Source organism: Rhipicephalus microplus, chromosome 5, assembly GCF_043290135.1.
Source record: "Rhipicephalus microplus isolate Deutch F79 chromosome 5, USDA_Rmic, whole genome shotgun sequence".
Taxonomy (NCBI): Eukaryota; Metazoa; Arthropoda; class Arachnida; order Ixodida; family Ixodidae; genus Rhipicephalus; species Rhipicephalus microplus.
This window is the reverse complement of record NC_134704.1, coordinates 30,678,892-30,697,056: the sequence shown is the minus strand read 5'-3', so window position 1 is coordinate 30,697,056 and position 18,165 is coordinate 30,678,892. Positions and strand designations below refer to the sequence as shown.

Below are 18,165 nucleotides of genomic sequence, written 5' to 3'. Positions count from 1 at the left end.
GTGTGCTTTGTTTAAACATTTGTTTAGAAGCAAAGCCTTTTTCCTTGAAGGCCCGAGGTGCTTCTTTTTCATTTTTAGACTGTTAGGATTATATAAGCTTGCAAATTTTAAACAGTAGTGAGAAAGCAGCAAATATTTTGTGGTATGGAACTGCAAAATGTATGAATTAACCGAATGATGGAGTTTGAATTAAGAGGCTTTTAAATACTTTGAAAGAATACGGGGGCCAATAGAAAAATTGAATTTCGTTTGAATTAACCGAAAGTTTGAATAATCAGAGTTTGGATTATCGCGAGTCTACTGTACGTACTTAGACTGGTAACTTTGTTTTCATGGTCACGCATCATAGAGCTCGTAACATAGCCAGGTTATGAATCCTTCAATATACAAGCGATGTTGTCGTAGAGCCGTTCATCTGCTCATGCTGTGTGTTGAATATGTATCTGTCCTTACTTGCTTGTATCCCTATGTGTCGGTTCGCGTCATTGTGTTCCACAATTCAATTTGCGCTTGTTTTGTTGCGTGCAGCGGCTCGACATCGAGGGGAATCCCTACGCAAGGCACGTGCCCTGCAGAACTCCTGTAGCCACATTCCAGATTTGTGTCCACCTGATGACCACAAGTAAGGATGCCTTTCTCCCTTCCCGCACCCCTCTGCACACTGTGGTAAAGCCTGTGCATTTCATTCTGGAATGATAACTTTCGGTGGTGTTAGTTTCTTGCTAATTTGCTAAAGCTGCTATAGTTTAACTGTCATGCTAGTTGAGCTGCTGGAGGCTCTATGAACATGATGGTTCTGCGTCTAATATTGAGTTGTTCTGCGAAAGTGTGATGGGAAGCAGTTTCAGTAGGTGCACTTCTTGATGTTTTAGTTTTCATTGATATGTGTGTTGCTTTTCCTGTGTTTTGAAGTGACTCATTACAATATATTTGTCCCATTGTCCACCTTGCTAGGGAATATATTCTGGCAGAAGAAAGCTGCAAGTGGCATGTCAGTGGGAATGAAGCAGAAATTTTTTAAAAGTTTCCTGAAAATTGCAGTGCCAGTAAGTTAAAGCGTGCCGCCGATATACATTTGCATTTCAATCAATAAGAAGTGTACAGCAGTCTATTGGGTATGTGCAAGTTAATTGTGAATGCTCCTCGTTTTCCTTCATCAGCCAAACAAAGCACAATGGAGCCTGGCCAGAAGGTGTGCGGAGGCTGAGCCAAGGTGAGTGCACCTCAGTTTCGCACTTGGCAGTGGCATGCATGGTGGAACAATGTTGCCAACTGTTAATATGGGCAGTTTAATTGGCTTAATGCGCAGTGGACTCTTTCAATATGAAACCTGAATTGACCAGGAAATCTTGTAGCGCTTAGCAGGAATTATGTTTACTGAGACAATGGGCAGAAGTGTGAACAGGGGTACGAGACCAATCATATCGTATGCAGCTGTTTCACTAAAGGGCCAGTAAACAACCTCGAGGTCTAAAATTTAAATGACGAAAAATATGCACACTTTTGCTATGTGAACATGCTGCCACAAGAATTCTGGCAAATACGTGCTGTAGTAAGGAAGTTACAGGGAAGTTTGAGACTTTCAGCCGGTCTCAAATTTTCGCGCGGCCCCTTTCCACCCTTCTCCGAGAAGGAGAAGGGTGGAGAGCGGCTGCGCGAAATAATTGTGCAAGAATTCAATAATTTACTTTGCAGGGATGATTACGATTTTGGTTGTAGAGCATGCGGTTCAATAGTTTAGGCTCTGCTTGCCTTATCACATGCTAATTACGGCACCCTCATACTTACAACAGCGAGGGGATAATAAATAGGAGTAATAAAATATTTGAAATTTCAAATATCTTTCAAAGCGTGTTTGATTTGGATTCAATTCTCACTGGGAATTTTACTATTAGAACTTTCCAAAGACAAATACAGTCAACCTCCGATTAAAAGTAACCCCTGCAGATTTTTAATATGCTTCACCTCATCACACACTTGGATTGCGGCAAAGCCGCCTTTCAAGCTCCATTCTGGTCGTTGATGTATTGACTCAAGAAAATTTTAGTTCCAACATGGAAATGATAGATATGGCAGAGGTGGGGGCTCAATCGTTGCGATTTTGGACCTGAACTTTGGGTGATAAGTCTGAAAAATGGAAAGCGAAAAATTTTTAGCATCCAAAATTTCCTATGTTCTAATATACTGAATCAGTGAGGCGGATTCGGAACTCGAGACGTGAAGGTAGGGCACCCTGGTCTGCGACGTAAGTTGGGCTTCCTTCCAAGTTGAGATAGGAGGAGAGGTGGAGGAAATAGCATCTCTGCATTTCACTTGTAAAGTGTTGTCGGCAACATTGTGGTTATGCTTAATCATGTACATAAGTACGATTTGGCCTGTGCATTGCCTCAATCTTGACAACTATGAAACACCACCCTCCAGTGCTTCATCAACCAAGTGAAAAGAAAAAAAAGAAACACTTTCATGTTGCTATATCATAATAGTGTGCCTGGGAATCCTCTCCAACTTTTTTTTCTACAAATTTGCTTCTGAATATTATTTGAAAAATATTCGATTCGTTATGCAACCCCTCAAGTTTACTTCGCACTTGAACTTTTTGCTATGTGCTCAGCTCTAGTAATGGACTATGGTATTCTTTAGCCTAATTCACTGTTTTAGACACTATTGCATGGTATAGGAAGGCTGCACTAGAAGCTTTCATTGCTTTCAATAAAAGAAGGGGCTTAGCTTTATAGGGGAGGGAGGCAGTGGTTTTGAGGTGTATGTATATAATGTATCGTGATCTGGTTTCGTAAAAACAGCTCTCCTCTGTCATGCATTTGCAGTTGCAACTTTAAACTCAGCATTAACTATGGAGGGCATTTTATATCTTTGTAAGAAAATATCGCTTCGCATTGTAATGTTTTACCCTATTGCGAGCATGGTTTTTCATTGCAGGTACGAAGCCTGTCACTCGTGTTTCACGCTCTTCTGCCCGGGAGGATGAAGATTCGGATCAGCTGAGCTCATCACCTAGGTAATGACTTTTCACTAATCGCCTCACTGGCTGTACGAGTGTGAAATGCAACTTGGAATTATGTCGGCTCCATGAAACAGCACAGATGATGGGACAAATGCAACTATATTGTATCGTCTGCACTGTTGCTTGAATGGTAAAGGCAACAGATGTTTTATAGTGCTGGTTTCCAAGAACATTTACCCAACCATCAGGCGAAACCATCACAAGACCTCTGTGTTTATATGTCGTTATGTAGCCCTACCTATGTAGAGTGAGACAACAAAGTTCGAAAATTTTCATAAAACAAACTGTTACGTGGCTGTTTTTCACTGTATACTTGCTTGGGTGGAGAACACCACCCTTTCTTTTTTTTTTGCATTTTGACTTCAGTGCCAACTTACTGCTGCATAGAGTGGTGTGTTTGTATTATCGGACGATTATGATTGTAAACAGCGTGTGTTGTTTCAAAACAACCTAGCAACATTTTTTACAAGCTGACATTTTGTTTTGTCAGATTCATCAATTTCTGGTCATGCAGACATTCAGAAATTTTGAGTAGGAGTGTGCAAATATTCAAACTTATGAATATTTTTCAAATTGTCTTTTCTATTCCATTCGATTCACACTAGAATTTTACTATTTGAACTATTCAAACTTCTGCAAAATAAATAAAACTGTTTATGATAACAGAAAATCAATATGAAGCGGGCTTGGTCTCGCATTGTGGGCGTCGACATGAGATACTGCTAGCCGTTTTCATCAGGGCTGTGAGTGGTGAGCTTGGGCAGTGGGACCGCTGCCTATCCATGCCTATCCATGGTCCTGAGGAGCCAGCGGGCAATGTGATTCGTTGCTTGCGACGAAGCATATAGCAATTTATATGCTTTCGCATGTTTACTAGCATGATGTCCTTGCCCACAATTTGTTTCACACACCGGCACAGTGAGTGGAGTTTGGCCTAGCCATGACTCCGAGCAGTAAGCTCTGTCGCCCTGTGCATGGCAGCAGTGCCTGATGTTTCAAAGTATGTCATGCTTGATAACAAGTACAAAGTATTCCCATGATCTTTTTTGTCACGAGGTTCGAATGCTGATAAGCAGAATCTCTAACCGCGGGTAGCACGAGTCAGCGTTACGTACAGTCAGTCTGAGACACACGTCTGCAATGTTTGTCACGAGCGCAGTGCATGATTGTAATGTGGTGATTGAGGTTCCGTTTCCAGCCGCCGTACCAAAGCGTAGATATGTTTTAAGTGATCATGGACCTATGAGCACAGAACAAGTGCAAACGCGTCACTAAGAAGCACAGTTGTCAATATCTATAACCTCACAACGCGCAAGCATCGGAAAATGCCCCTCGAATGAGCATCAGACCAATGGCAAGGCATGTTGAAGCAACATGGCGCAGACAGCCAATCGGGGGCCTCGAAACTAATGTTAAACACTTGCTTCTTGTGGCTTGTTTCTGAATGGAAGTCGTGGCAGAAGAATAAAACTTGATGACAGAAAAATGCGCTTTCTGATGAACTGAAAATGGCTGTGCCCGGTTGGGCCAGTGTGGAGCTAAAAATTTGTTAATACTATATAATTTAGCATATTCTGAGGGATTCTGTGCCACCTTTTTTTTTTGCCAATTTCGCTTCATAGTATTTGGAAAATATTCAAGAAATAGTAAAAAATTGTTTGATTCATTTTGCACTCAAACTTTATCATTACAATTAGCTTTGCACCCATAATTTTGCTATACACACAGGTCTACTTTCGAGCGATGAGTGGCTGGATGATTGGAATTGGCAGGCATTTCTTGAACAGTCATGTGGATTTATTATGATCTCGCTTGTGTTGAATTTGGTTTTGTGAAAAGTTGAACGTCGATGCCTTTGTCAGCACGGCTTCCGAGAGGATGGTACAGAAGGGTTAAAAAAAACAAGGGAACTGCACATATGATGCATATATTTTGCGTGTGGCACTGACCACTGCGGTTCTTTTCGGACGCCTGTTCTTGCTGTCTGATGTGGCCCTCCAGAGCAACCACTTCTTTTCGCAGGTGCCGGTCAGACGAAGATGATGCATTTCTATCAAATCGAAGGCCAAGCTCGTCTCTGCGAAGGCATTCTAGTGAGGCCATGGACCCCCTTCTGCCAGCACGGTTGCGGGAGCCCAAGGAGAAGAATAACTGTGATGTCGCAAAGTACCTGGAGCGGGGTGAAGATGCCTCACTAGGCTCTTCGCCGACGCCCCAGTCTCCCGCGCGGAGCCTGCATGAAACCATGCATCGAGTGCGCGAAGCGGAGGAGCAGGGGTCTCCGGCTCACAGAGCATCGTCCATAAGCGGGAATCGGAACCTTCGAAGGAGCACCTCTCGCTCTGAGCTGGGTTCTCCCCTTCATCGGAGCGGGTCACGCAGCACCCTCGTCGGTTCAGAACATGCTTCTCCTCTACACAGGAGTGCCTCAAAGTCGGACGTTGGCTCGCCATTGCGGAGGAATTCTTCCAGAACGGACCTGTTCCAGCCATCGGCACTGAGCCGCAGCACATCGCAGACAGACATCTATGGAGGCTCTCCCGTGCGGAGGACAACGAGTAGACTTGCGTCAGAAAGCGAAACAAAGAAGCCTTCGACCCTGGAAACCTACTACGACCAATTAGGAGGAGGGTTGCAGAAACAGGCAGGGTACCCACTTCGGCGAGAGTCATCCCTGTCGCACATGTACAATTTTTCTGGTGAGAAAGCAGCCCTGGAAATGACGGACCCGTTTGAGACTGACATGTTCGCCGAGCATAGGGAACGAACAAAGAAGGCAGCTCAGACTATAAGCTTTGCGCAGCTGTCGAAAATGAAAGATACCGCAGACACTGGAAAGGCACCGTCAAGCATCAACATTGTCTACATGCAGCAGGATGGCTCTGGAAATCGGTTGCCTCCCGAGAAGCGGAAGACACCTACCGATGGTGCCAGTAAGTCGTCACCGTCAACAACCACGTGGCAGCAGCAAGCTGCAGCAGACAGTGAGGAAAACAGGAGCACGGAGGACAGTTCGTCGCCTCTGGCAGCACAGCTGAACAATGTGCGATTAAAACTCGAAGAAAGGCGGCGTAAGATCGAACAGGAGAAGCGGCGCATGGAAGACCGTGTCAAGAGGCAGCGACAGAAGGTCGGCAAGGCAGCTTTCTTGCAAGCTGTTGCACGTGGCGAAAGCAGAGTTTCTGAAGGTAATAGCAGCACGCACGAGTCATCTGGCGACACGCTGACCCAGGATGCTTTTGCCGACAGCATCGACTCTGAGCTTCCCCAACAGAAGTGGCTGCAGCAGAACGGCAGCCCGCAACCCGCGGAGGAATCCCCTCAAAGCGACGATGTGGACCTTGACGACAGCTCCACGACTATAGAACAACTAAGCACGGAACTGACTGTTCTGCAGGCCGACATCTCTCGCATAACCAAACAGCAGCAAGCCATTCAGAACCTTCTGCACGGTCCCCAGGCCGTGCCATTGCAGCCTCAGCCTCAGGAGAAGTTCTTCCTACACAGTGACAATGATGGTGGGCAGCCTCTGAGCCTGCCCTCATTTGCGCAATCTGCACCTCAACCTTACCTCACCGAGATGGTGCGACCGCCGCCATTCCAGCAACAGCCGCAGCAGCAGCTGCAGCAGCCACATCAACGACGTCAGTGGGAATACCCGATGGCGCCCATCATGCCGCCACAGCAGCCTCGAAGAGGGCAGTGGGGCCCTCCTGTAGTCACACTTGCAGAGCAACCCATGCGCTGGGGGGCCCCAGCTGCACCACTGGTTGACCCAGGTTACATGGTCTATCCCACGGGCCAGAATGAGTTTGCGTACCAGCCGCCTTACTACCAAAATGGTACCGCTGCCACCGTGCAGCAAGTGGGCTATGCCAGTTTTTCAATGCCATCTCAACAGCAACCGCAACAGCCTCTGCAACAGCAGCAGCAGCATCAGCAGCAACCGCAGCACCCTCTGCCGCCACCATTCCAAGCACCTTGCACAGTTAGTACAGAGCAGGTGACTGCTGCCGCACCCGCAAAACCTGAATCTCAACGCCCATCGCGGACTCCACCAGCACCTGCCGTGGAGGAGCAGCTTGCTGAACGCCTTGAGAATCTGTCGATGGGCAATCTAGCATCACCGCCTCGAAGTGTCGAGTTTGGCAAGACATACCGTGTTTCCAAAAGCCAACAGCCAGCACGGAATCAGTCTAAACCAGTTGACGAGGGCAGTGAAGCGGGCTTTTTCATCAGCTTTGATGACCAGCAACCCAAAAAACCAAAGCCAAAGCTTCGTCCAAGAATCGCAAAGCCGGAGGAAAATGCCAGGCTGGAGGAGTCTGGGCTTAGCAATGGTACCCTCACGACAGCATCTACAGGAAGCACCAAAGGTAAATAAATGCATGTCTGTTCTGAGCCTACAAATGTGAGCTTTACTATGGCAAAAAGTTCTTGTTCGTTTGTGAAATTTTATGCAGGAATTACATGTGTGCAATGTGGAAGTTCATTTGGAATTGGGAGTGATAGGAAACATTGTTTTGCTTATACAGGCTCTGAGAACTCATCAAACAGCGCCCCATCAGAGAACCAAGAACCTCCCAGTGGGCCATTAGGCGTTGGTTTTGTCATAGGGGCTGACTTGGTGAATCCTGACCCGGTGAGTGGCTGCCATAGTTCTTTCTTATTTGCATGTTTAAGCCTTGGGAGACTTGCAGGAAGCAGCAGACAGTGGCATGACCTGCTGTCTAGTTAGTTCAAATTCATCTAAGAATATCGCAGCATTAGGCTAGAAATGAAAGCTGTTTTATGTGCCATGACTTTTACTCGGTGACCCAGTGATTCCCATCATTCTGTAGCTGTTGTAGTCATCACAGCTGCCCGCAGTTTGACTCTGCCAAGCTGCTCACGCTATCACAGAGTTCTAGTGATCATCGATCGATGGAATCAAGTAGGGTGATGGCAAACATATTTGTCTGCTAAACAACCATTATAAATGTCGTGCTAGCAACCCTTTTGTTGCAGACTAAGCAGTCTGAAAGCATGCAATCAGTTGAATGCTAGTCGTCCTACATCTAAATTTAAAATGAATAGCAATTCTTCCCAAAAAGTGGAGTGTTAATATCAGGGGACTTGTTTCAACACAAAATAGTGTTTGCAATTTTGTCAATTGTGTAGTGGAGCATACGCACCAACGCGTATGCGCCTTCGGAAGACAACAAAAAGCCCGTGCTCTGCTTGCGCGAGAGTTTGTGCCGCCTCTGCCAGACTTGCCGTACGCCCACTTTCCGTTGCGACCTCGCTGCGACTTCTCGGCTCGAATAAACGTCATCACATTTGGTGGAGGGTGCTGAGATCCCCAAGAAGACCTGGAGCTCCGCTCTCGCAAGTTGCCTGAAAGACTACCGCGAAACATGACTGACGCAGTCGCCAACCAGCCCGTCCCAGCCCAGCCAGCACCATCGGCTGCCCCGTCGACCTGCCCCGGTGCTACCCGTCAGCGGGACCCACCAATCTTCAGCGGCAGTGGTGAGCAAGACGTCGAAGACTGGCTCTCCTTGTACGAACGCGTGAGTGCCAGCAACAAATGGGACAACGACTCCAAGCTTGCCTATGTCATCTTTTACTTGGCTGACGTCGCCAAGCTATGGTTCACCAACCGCGAAACCGCCATCGCCAGCTGGTCCACCTTCAAGACCCTCGTGACCGAAGCGTTCGGCCGACCAGAGGTCCGCAAGCTCCGCGCTGACCAGCGTCTGCGCCACCGAGCCCAGCAACCTGGTGAGACCTTTACTAGCTATATTGAGGATGTGCTCGACCTCTGCAGGCGTGTTAACTCATCCATGCCTGAAGAAGAGAAAATTCGACATATTCTCAAAGGCATCGAGGATGGCGCATTCCAGATGTTGCTGGCGAAGAGCCCGACCACGGTGGCGGTCCTCGTAAGCCTGTGCCAGAGCTTCGATGAATTGCGTCGTCAGCGTTCCATCGCCCGACAGAGTGTTCCATCACCAGATTCCATCTCGGCCGTCGCACTCGCCAATGGCAACGTTCACCAAGGAACTCTGTCGAACCAGATTAAAGACTTCATCAGGGAGGAAGTCGCCCGACAGCTTTCCCTGCTGCCGCATAGTGACGCGCCCACGACAAGCCTCCCTTCGAATATGCAGCAGGCCATACGCACTGAAATTTTCAATGCACTCCCTACAGTTCCGGCCTCTTACCCGTGCACTTCGGTGCCATCTGATCTCTCAACTGCTGGCTACGCACCAACTGCGCCGCCTTCACCTCTCAGCTACGCAGCTGTGGTCGCGCGGCCCCCACCGCATCCAGTCGCCTTATTGGCTCCAACTCCTCCGGCAGCGCCACCGGGTTACAGGCCCTCACCTCGCTTTTTCCGTCAATCTAATGAGTGGCGCACCCATGACAACCGTCCTATCTGCTTCGCGTGTGGCATCGCTGGCCACATTGCACGCTACTGCCGCCGCCGTCCCACACCTGCGTACGCCTCCTTTGGAACTCCTACCTATGCGTCGCAGCAGGCCACCTCGTCTGCATACGAACAGAGGCACTCTGACTCGGATCGTCGCCCATCAACTTCTCGTTTCCCATCTCCTCGTCGCCGATCACCATCTCCTATGCGTCGTAGACCACCTCCTGAGGAGGGAAACTAATCAGTGCAGTTCCAGAGGCAAGAACTGCAACTTCTGCGCAATTATCAAGGCCTCCATTTTCGCCGCGAAATGTTGTTGATGTCAATGTTGAGGGAGTCGCCACACAAGCGTTAATTGATACTGGGGCCGCCGTTTCTGTGATGAACGCAAAATTTTGTCGCAAACTGAAGAAAGTGACCACATCTCTCTGTGGCATCGTGCTGTCCACGGCTAGCGCGCAACGCATTCAGCCCTCGTCTGTGTGTACGGCGCGCGTCGTCATCCAAGACGTTTTGTACATCGTCCAATTTTTCGTACTACCATCTTGCTCTCATGACCTCATCCTGGGTTGGGATTTCTTATCAGGTCATGAAGCTATCATCGATTGTTGCCGTGCGGAAGTGTCCCTAGTGCCAAATTGTGAGTTTCCATCGCCCGACCATTCACCACTGCTCTGCAAACTCATCGCTGACGACGACATCACCTTGCCTCCGGAAGCTTCAGTCCCTATTAGCCTTTCATGTGTGGCGCAACCTGACGCCACGGTGGTATTTACGCCATCCCCTGTTTTTACTGAACGCAAGGGCATCGTGCTCCCATTTGCCGTTCTTACGATTGCGTCTGGTTTAACCGTAATGCTGGTTACCAACCACTGCAACTACCCCATTGGCTTGCTTCGTGGTGAAACGTTAGGATATGTGCAACCTGTCGACCATATCAATGATATTATTCTTCCCGACGAAACGCCATGTCAGATTGCCGCAATCACTCAGGCGTCTGAGCCATCAAGCTCACCAGCCTTCGACGATGCTATTGACGCAGACCTTCCCCCCTCGCATCGCAGCCAACTTGTTGCTCTCCTTAACAAGTTTCGCTCTTCTTTCGACTTTCAGAAACCTGCTTTGGGCCGCACCACGACTGTCACTCATACTATTGACACCGGCTCACATTCGCCTCTGCGACAGCGTCCTTACCGCGTTTCTGCCGAAGAGCGCCGCGTCATTACGGAGCAAGTAGATGACATGCTTAAACGTGGAGTCATACAGCCTTCTCAAAGCGCTTGGTCGTCACCCGTGGTTCTGGTAAAGAAAAAAGATGGCACCGTTCGATTTTGCGTGGACTATCGCCGCTTAAACAAGATTACAAAGAAAGACGTCTACCCGCTACCACGAATAGACGATGCTCTTGACTGTTTACAAGGCGCCGAGTACTTCACATCCTTGGATCTGCGTTCTGGGTATTGGCAGGTGCCAATGGCTGAATGTGATCGCCCTAAAACAGCCTTTGTAACGCCAGATGGCCTGTATGAGTTCAAAGTCATGCCATTTGGGCTCTGCAACGCGCCTGCGACGTTTGAACGCATGATAGATACCATATTGCGGGCCCACAAGTGGAAAACTTGCTTGTGTTACCTAGATGACATCGTAGTCTTTTCAGCTGATTTCCCGACACATCTTCGTCGTCTCCACGAGGTTCTGGCGTGTCTAGCTTCTGCAGGCCTACAACTTAACACCAAGAAGTGCCACTTCGCAGCCCGCAAACTAACCATCTTGGGACATGTCATCACAAGAGACGGTGTTCTTCCGGACCCCGATAAGCTTCGAGCTGTCGCTGACTTCCCCATGCCCACATCACTGAAAGCCCTAAGAAGTTTCGTTGGTCTTTGCTCTTACTTTCGTCGCTTCGTGCGCAACTTCGCGTCCATCATTGCACCTCTGACTAGTCTGCTTTCCAACAGCAAAGGTATATCTGCATGGTCACCTGCATGTGACGACGCATTTCACCAGCTGCGCCGCCTGCTGACCTCGCCACCTATTCTTCGCCACTACGACCCCACTGCTGCCACAGAAGTTCACACTGATGCAAGCGGCGTTGGTCTTGGCGCAGTTTTGGCACAACGGAAAGGTACCCAAACCGAATACGTAGTCGCTTATGCAAGTCGCGCTCTTAAGAAGGCTGAATTGAATTACTCCGTGACAGAGAAGGAGTGTTTGGCCATAATCTGGGCGCTTACGAAGTTTCGCCCGTACCTTTACGGCCGTCCTTTCGATGTGGTCACAGACCACCACGCTCTATGTTGGCTGTCCACCTTGAAAGACCCGTCCGGACGTCTGGGCCGTTGGGCACTTCGATTGCAGGAATACGACATCCGTGTCGTATATCGTTCCGGTCGCAAGCATGCGGACGCCGATGCACTTTCCCGATCGCCATTAACACCAGATGTGGCTTCTCTGTCACCCCCTTTTACCACCTTGTCACCACTCGACAGCACTGACATGCTTTCGGAGCAGCGTAAAGACCCATACCTTGCCTTGTTAGTCGACTACCTTACCGATCCATCTTCTGTCCCTTCCACGAGAGCGGTACGCCGGCAAGCAGCCCACTTTTCCTTACGTGACAACATTCTGTACCGCCGCAACTACACGCCTGGTGGTCGGAAGTGGCTCCTTGCTGTCCCAACTCATATGCGCTCTGACATCTGCATGAATTTCCATGCAGATCCCCAAAGTGCTCACGCAGGTGTCCTGAAAACCTACGAACGGCTGCGCCAACGCTATTACTGGCGAGGAATGTATCGTTTTGTGCAGAAATACATTCAGTCTTGCACCACTTGCCAACAGAACAAAACACCTCCGCGGCACCTTACCGGCATGTTACAGCCGCTGCCGTGCCCGGCTCGCCCATTCGACCGCGTGGGTATAGACCTCTATGGCCCACTCCCATATAGTAGCTCTGGAAACCGGTGGATTATTGTCGGAGTCGATCATCTGACACGCTACGCTGAGACTGCAGCTCTACCGGCAGCGACCGCCCACGAAGTTGCACTCTTCATTCTCCGCAGCTTCATTCTACGCCATGGTGCTCCGCGGGAATTACTCAGTGATAGGGGTCGAGTGTTCCTGTCGGAGGTCATCCAAGCTATCCTCGCTGAATGCAACATTATCCACCGGAAATCTACCGCATACCATCCACAGACAAATGGTCTTACTGAGCGGTTCAACCGCACACTTGGCGACATGCTGAGGATGTACACCTCCTCCGACCACACTAACTGGGACGCTGTATTGCCCTTTGTTACCTTCGCTTATAACACCGCGACGCAAGCGACTACCGGTTTTTCTCCGTTCTTTCTATTGTACGGCCGCGAACCTTCCCACCCCCTCGACACTATACTACCGTACCGCCCTGATGCATCTGAGTGCTCCCCGCTTTCGGAAGTCGCCAGATACGCTGAAGACTGCCGTCAGTTGGCTCGGTCTCTGACAAGTGAGGCTCAAGGTCTACAAAAGACTCGACACGACGACGCTCACCGCATAGCTCCTACATTTCGTGCTGGCTCCCTTGTGTGGCTTTGGGTGCCCCCGCACGTTCCTGGCCTATCTTCCAAACTTCTGGCCCGGTACCATGGTCCGTACCGTATCATTGACGCAACCTCCCCGGTGAATTACATCATCGAGCCGTTAACACAATCACCAGATTTGCGCCGTCGAGGACGCGAGACCGTACACGTCGACCGTCTCAAGCCCTACTACGACCCCATCATTGTGCCTACTCCCTGAGTCGCCAGGATGGCTACCCTTCATCCCGGGGGTATTGTAGTGGAGCATACGCACCAACGCGTATGCGCCTTCGGAAGACAACAAAAAGCCCGTGCTCTGCTTGCGCGAGAGTTTGTGCCGCCTCTGCCAGACTTGCCGTACGCCCACTTTCCGTTGCGACCTCGCTGCGACTTCTCGGCTCGAATAAACGTCATCACAATTGTATTAATTACAGGAAGCATTATTTCAATCAAATTACTGAGCATGTTGTCACCTGGGCATGAAAAGTGTGGGAACAGATCTCAGTTGCTCAGTCATTGCAAACACCTGTTGAGAACACTTCAGCGGTAAACAAGCAGTTTTGCATCGCGTCTAGCTTCAAGGTGTCTCCAATACTTCAGGACAACACTACTCTCTCTACTATGCATGCAGGAAAGGGATACAACTTAAGCCGTCACTTTCATGGCCAGACTTGAGAAATTGAGACATACATGTACAGTGTGTATCTAGGCAACTGTTGCCTTTCAGAGCTCCAATTTTTCAACTGCATTGAGGGGTTTTGTCACTCATAACCCGTCATTGTTTTGAGCTGTGCACTTGTTAATCATCATTAACTCTTGTTAGTAATCTAAAACGCATTTTGCCTGTAGTGTACACGTATCCTGCAGGAATATGGCCACTAGCCACTAAATTCTGAGTATGGCCACTAGGTTATAGCCGCAGGAGCGAGCCGCAGGGCCGTGTTCACTGTAGCCTCGTATTCATCGTCGCTTCGCATGACTAACACCGCTGCAAACGTGCGTTGCAGCCAAGGCGCCGACTGCGGTACAGGAAGTACACAGTACTGCTCTCAAATGAGTCTTAACACTTTATTGCTTGTGGCAACACCAAAACGTAGTACAGCGCCTGCTGTAAAAAATGGCAGGAAAGCAAAAGAGGCTTATTCATACCACGGACAAAAGTACAGCACAAATGGTGCTGCGAGCACATTTCCATGGGCAAAAGGGTTCACGGCAACAAGCCGCCGAGGGAAAGGGGCCCTTGCGACTATCTTGCGCACTCTCACGATCGGTAACCACAGGACCCGATCACTCGAGCGAGGGCAAACTCCGCTCGTGTTGGTTTCAAGAAAAACCTCGCCGTAGTACAATCATGCGTGAACAAACTGCGCCGCTTTTCTGCCTAGCGTTCGAAAGGGGCAACGAAAGGTAAGTGTTCGCCGCAGGCGCAAGGCACTGTTGGCAAGTCCGAGTGAGTTTCAAAAACAAACGAGCTGACGGATGGGAAAGAAAAGACGTACTCACCGTTCGCTGTTCCGAGAGGATCTCACTCCCACCGAATGTCTCGGGAGGCTTGAGCGCGGTGCCACTGCAACATCGGCTGCCGGGTGAGAGGGGTCAATGTCACTTTTGCTTTCCTAGCGGCAATAGACCGCGGAGGAGGGGAGAGTCACGTTAGGACATGAAGACGGCAGAAATAGGTGAAAAAGGTGACACAGTGGTGGCAGGCTAGCCTCAATTTCCACATGCCTCAAGTTATCTTAATGAGTGATACCAAAGGATGAGCCTGTGTGTATATATTACGGCCAATTACCATCCTCCCTTCTTGACCTCTCGTTCTTGACCGCCCCTGTTACTCCATCTGCATTGTTCTGTGAACAATATGTCTCTCGCCTCCACCACTGCTTGTTGTCTTGCCTCAATATAATCAGTTTGTATTGAGAAATGTCTCGGAGTCACTAGGTTTATCAAGTGGAACCCAAGGTATTTCTAGTCTTAATGTAAATTGTAGTTGTAATGTACATATGCCATTACACTTTTGCATATTGTGCAGGAGGCGGAGAATGAGATGCAGCGGCGCAAGGAGATGATGATGCTGGTCTCACTGCGAAGGAGGGAGGAACAGGAGGCGGCCAGGGTTGCCAAGGAGCAGCGAAATGCTGTCAAGCGAATGCAGGAGCAGTCAGTGCCCTTTTTTTCTTTCTTCGGTGTTTGTAATGCCTTGACTCATTGCATTATTTGTTTTGTTTAAACACTCCACATAAATACCGACGGTGATGTCGAGCACTTACTGACTTATGTACTGACATGCGTGTGGTGGCTCTGCCCCATGTAGCTTTGACTGCGTGGTTGATCTTGTCCCTTGGTCGTCGTTCTCAGCTCCCACTATAACAGTCATTTCATACTAGCTAGCCCAAACTGCCGCGCTTCTAAGTTACATCAGGTTATTGGCAATCATGCTATCCTTGAAGCAGTGCCAACACAGGCAGTGTTGAACCACATGCAGATTGCGACGCGAGGAGCAGGCACGGAAGCGTGAGGAGGATCGGCAGAGGCGACAGATGATCCTCGAGCAGTACCGGCAGCGCAAGGCCCAGGAAGAGGCCGAGAAGGATGCTGCGGTTCATGGTGGCAGCAGTATGAGCTTGCGTGGTGGCGATGGTGGCGCTACACTCACACGCAGCAGCGCCAAGTCGCGATCATCTTCACGACCCCGGCCCAAGTCGGTGCATCTTGGGCCGTGTTCATTGCAGCGCGGCTCTCATACCAGTCTTGATGGTGAGGTCATTTTATGTTTGCATCACTGAATTTGGGTTGTCCAATAGATCATGCACAATATGAAAATTAAAGGTTTTGGAATGTAATATGGCAGCACACACTGAAGGGCGATACACATCAGAAACAAACTGAACACGAGGGCTGTTAACAGTACCGGTGCTCATTTCTTATGTGTACTGCATATGTTTCTGGTTTGTGCTGCAGTGTTCCTCCGTGACTGCACAGTATAATTGAGGCCTCTCAGCTGTGGTGTTAAAGTAGCTTTGTTGCAGCTTTCGAAATTAAACGAAAATTTTTATAGCATTCTAGCGACTGCCCCATTAAAGCCTTGCTTTACAAATTTCACAATGTGGGATCTGCAAAGTGTTCTAATGTGTTTTAAATTCAAAGTGTTTTAATGCAAAGTGTTCTGTTGGAGGCAGTTTGATAGTTTATATGAAGCAGTTTCTGGGTCAGTCTCAAGAAAAATAGAAACATTGTCCAAACTAATTATGTGTAAAAAGAACCTGTAGTGCTGTAAACTATAACATCATTGTATAAAACATAACCAAAACTACACACCCACGTGCTTGGATCTAAATGCACGTTAAAGAGCCCCAGGGACACACTGAAACTTGAGTACACACACACAAGGACACAGACGAAAGGATCGTAAGGACTATTGCAGCCTCAGGGGGTCGAAATTTCAGGAGACCTCCACCATGCCATTCCTTATACAGTAAGATATTGTAATCCGACCCCCGGTGACTCGGAATTTCGGTTAATTCGGCCATGGCATCTGGTCCCGTCCAAAATGTACATTGTTCTATGATTGAAAACTCTCTCATTAATTCGGACAAATTCGGCCGCGCCTTGGTTAGTTTGAACGCCCGACCGCGGTCGAGTCACGGCGGGGAAGCAACAGAAGATTCTGCCGGCCAAATCGACTGCGCACCTAAACAACTTTGGGATCGGATTACGGCCTCTGAGATTCAAAACTTCATCCATGGGTAGTACATCTCGGAGGCGCCCCAAAGCAAAAAAAACACATGGTGGTTTAAACAACCATAATGAAAGGCAGTGCATCGCTGCTTTCATCAGCATCGAGCAACCTACGGATTTGCCTTTCCTTTTTTCTTGCGAATCGAACACATTTGCATGATGGTTGAGTTGGATTGCTCACCTCTAGTATGCTTTAAATTATTTATCTGTACGTGATTAGTGCCATCTGCAGTCGTACTGTTTGCTGTTCTTTAAAACGTTCGCTGGTTTTTATTTCATTTTTATCTCCGTGCGTGCATGCGGGACCATCGCACGAGCGACACCGGGATGGCTTGCCCTCCATCTCCTGCAGCCCCAACTCCCGCAGCGAAGAGGGCGAAGTACAAAGCAAATGATTTGGCTGCGAAGGTGCGCAGTGCGCGTAGCGAAGCCACGTCAGGCCGAATGGCTTTTAGCTTCACTTCGTTTTTCTGTTTCTCTCCAGAAATAAAATCTGTTCATTTCATTTCATTTCAAAATATTAAAGGCATTGCAAGCGAGAGCATCTCGAAAAGAAGTGATGGAAAAGTTCAATGTGAAGAAAAGCATGCTGAGCACTTATGTGAAGAACGAAGAGCAGATTATGCAAGCGTATGACGGGGACATGTTTGGCGACCAAAGGAAGAGGCTTCGAACGGCAGCGCGTCTCAAGCTAGAGGAAGCACTGTTGCACTGGATTGCCGTTCCGCGCGATGCGTGTTTGCCCTTGAGCGACCCCTTTATCTGTGCACAAGCAGAGAAGTTCGCGGTGACCAAGAACATTGACTCCTTCAATGCGTTGGAAGGCTGGTTCAACCGCTTCAACAAGCGACACGGGTTGGTGTTCCGCAAGGTGTGTGGTGAAAGAGGTGCGGTTGATAAAAGTATTTTGCAGGACTGGCGGTCCAGACTATCCGCGCGCCTTTCTATGTACGAGCCGTGCAACATTTTCAACGCTGATGAGACAGCGCTGTTCTATAAGGCTCTGCCTGACAAGACGATCGCGTTTGAGGGGGACCCGTGCATCGGTGGAAAATGAATTAAAGAGCACGTGGCAGTTCTTCTGGCTGCTAACATGACCGGCACGGAGTGGTTGCCGCTGCTGGTGATCGGGAAGGCTGCAAAGCCAAGATATTTTAAAAGAATATTAAGGTGGTGGACCCACTCCGTCCGCTACCGCTCTGCCTTTTACGCATTGCTTGCGGATGCTATGGGCTCGCTGTGCATCACAAAGAAAACTTAATTGGGCTGCTTCAGAAAGCTCATTATCACCTCTTTTAAATGACATTTCATTTTAATGCCTGGTCGGAAGCGTTACCTAGCAGCAATGAAAATAGTGTGAGCAACAAAAGCATTTTCGCTGTACAAGCCTCCGTTATACTGGGAGTATGGGGAAACTATTCAAGGTAACA

The 18,165-nt window shown here is 48.8% G+C and overlaps 1 protein-coding gene across 2 annotated transcripts in view; it reads left to right on the top strand.

Moving 5' to 3' along the window:
• LOC119174779 (patronin-like) overlaps window positions 1–18,165 on the top strand; it is a 68,453-nt gene that overhangs the window by 39,739 nt on the left and 10,549 nt on the right. For both annotated transcript variants that reach the window (XM_037425841.2, XM_075895125.1), the window contains exons 5-11: window positions 529–622; window positions 1,161–1,213; window positions 2,938–3,016; window positions 5,045–7,398; window positions 7,558–7,664; window positions 15,030–15,157; window positions 15,483–15,754. In XM_037425841.2, the coding sequence (XP_037281738.2) occupies window positions 529–622; window positions 1,161–1,213; window positions 2,938–3,016; window positions 5,045–7,398; window positions 7,558–7,664; window positions 15,030–15,157; window positions 15,483–15,754 (3,087 nt within the window). The remainder of the gene's footprint in view (window positions 1–528; window positions 623–1,160; window positions 1,214–2,937; window positions 3,017–5,044; window positions 7,399–7,557; window positions 7,665–15,029; window positions 15,158–15,482; window positions 15,755–18,165) is intronic.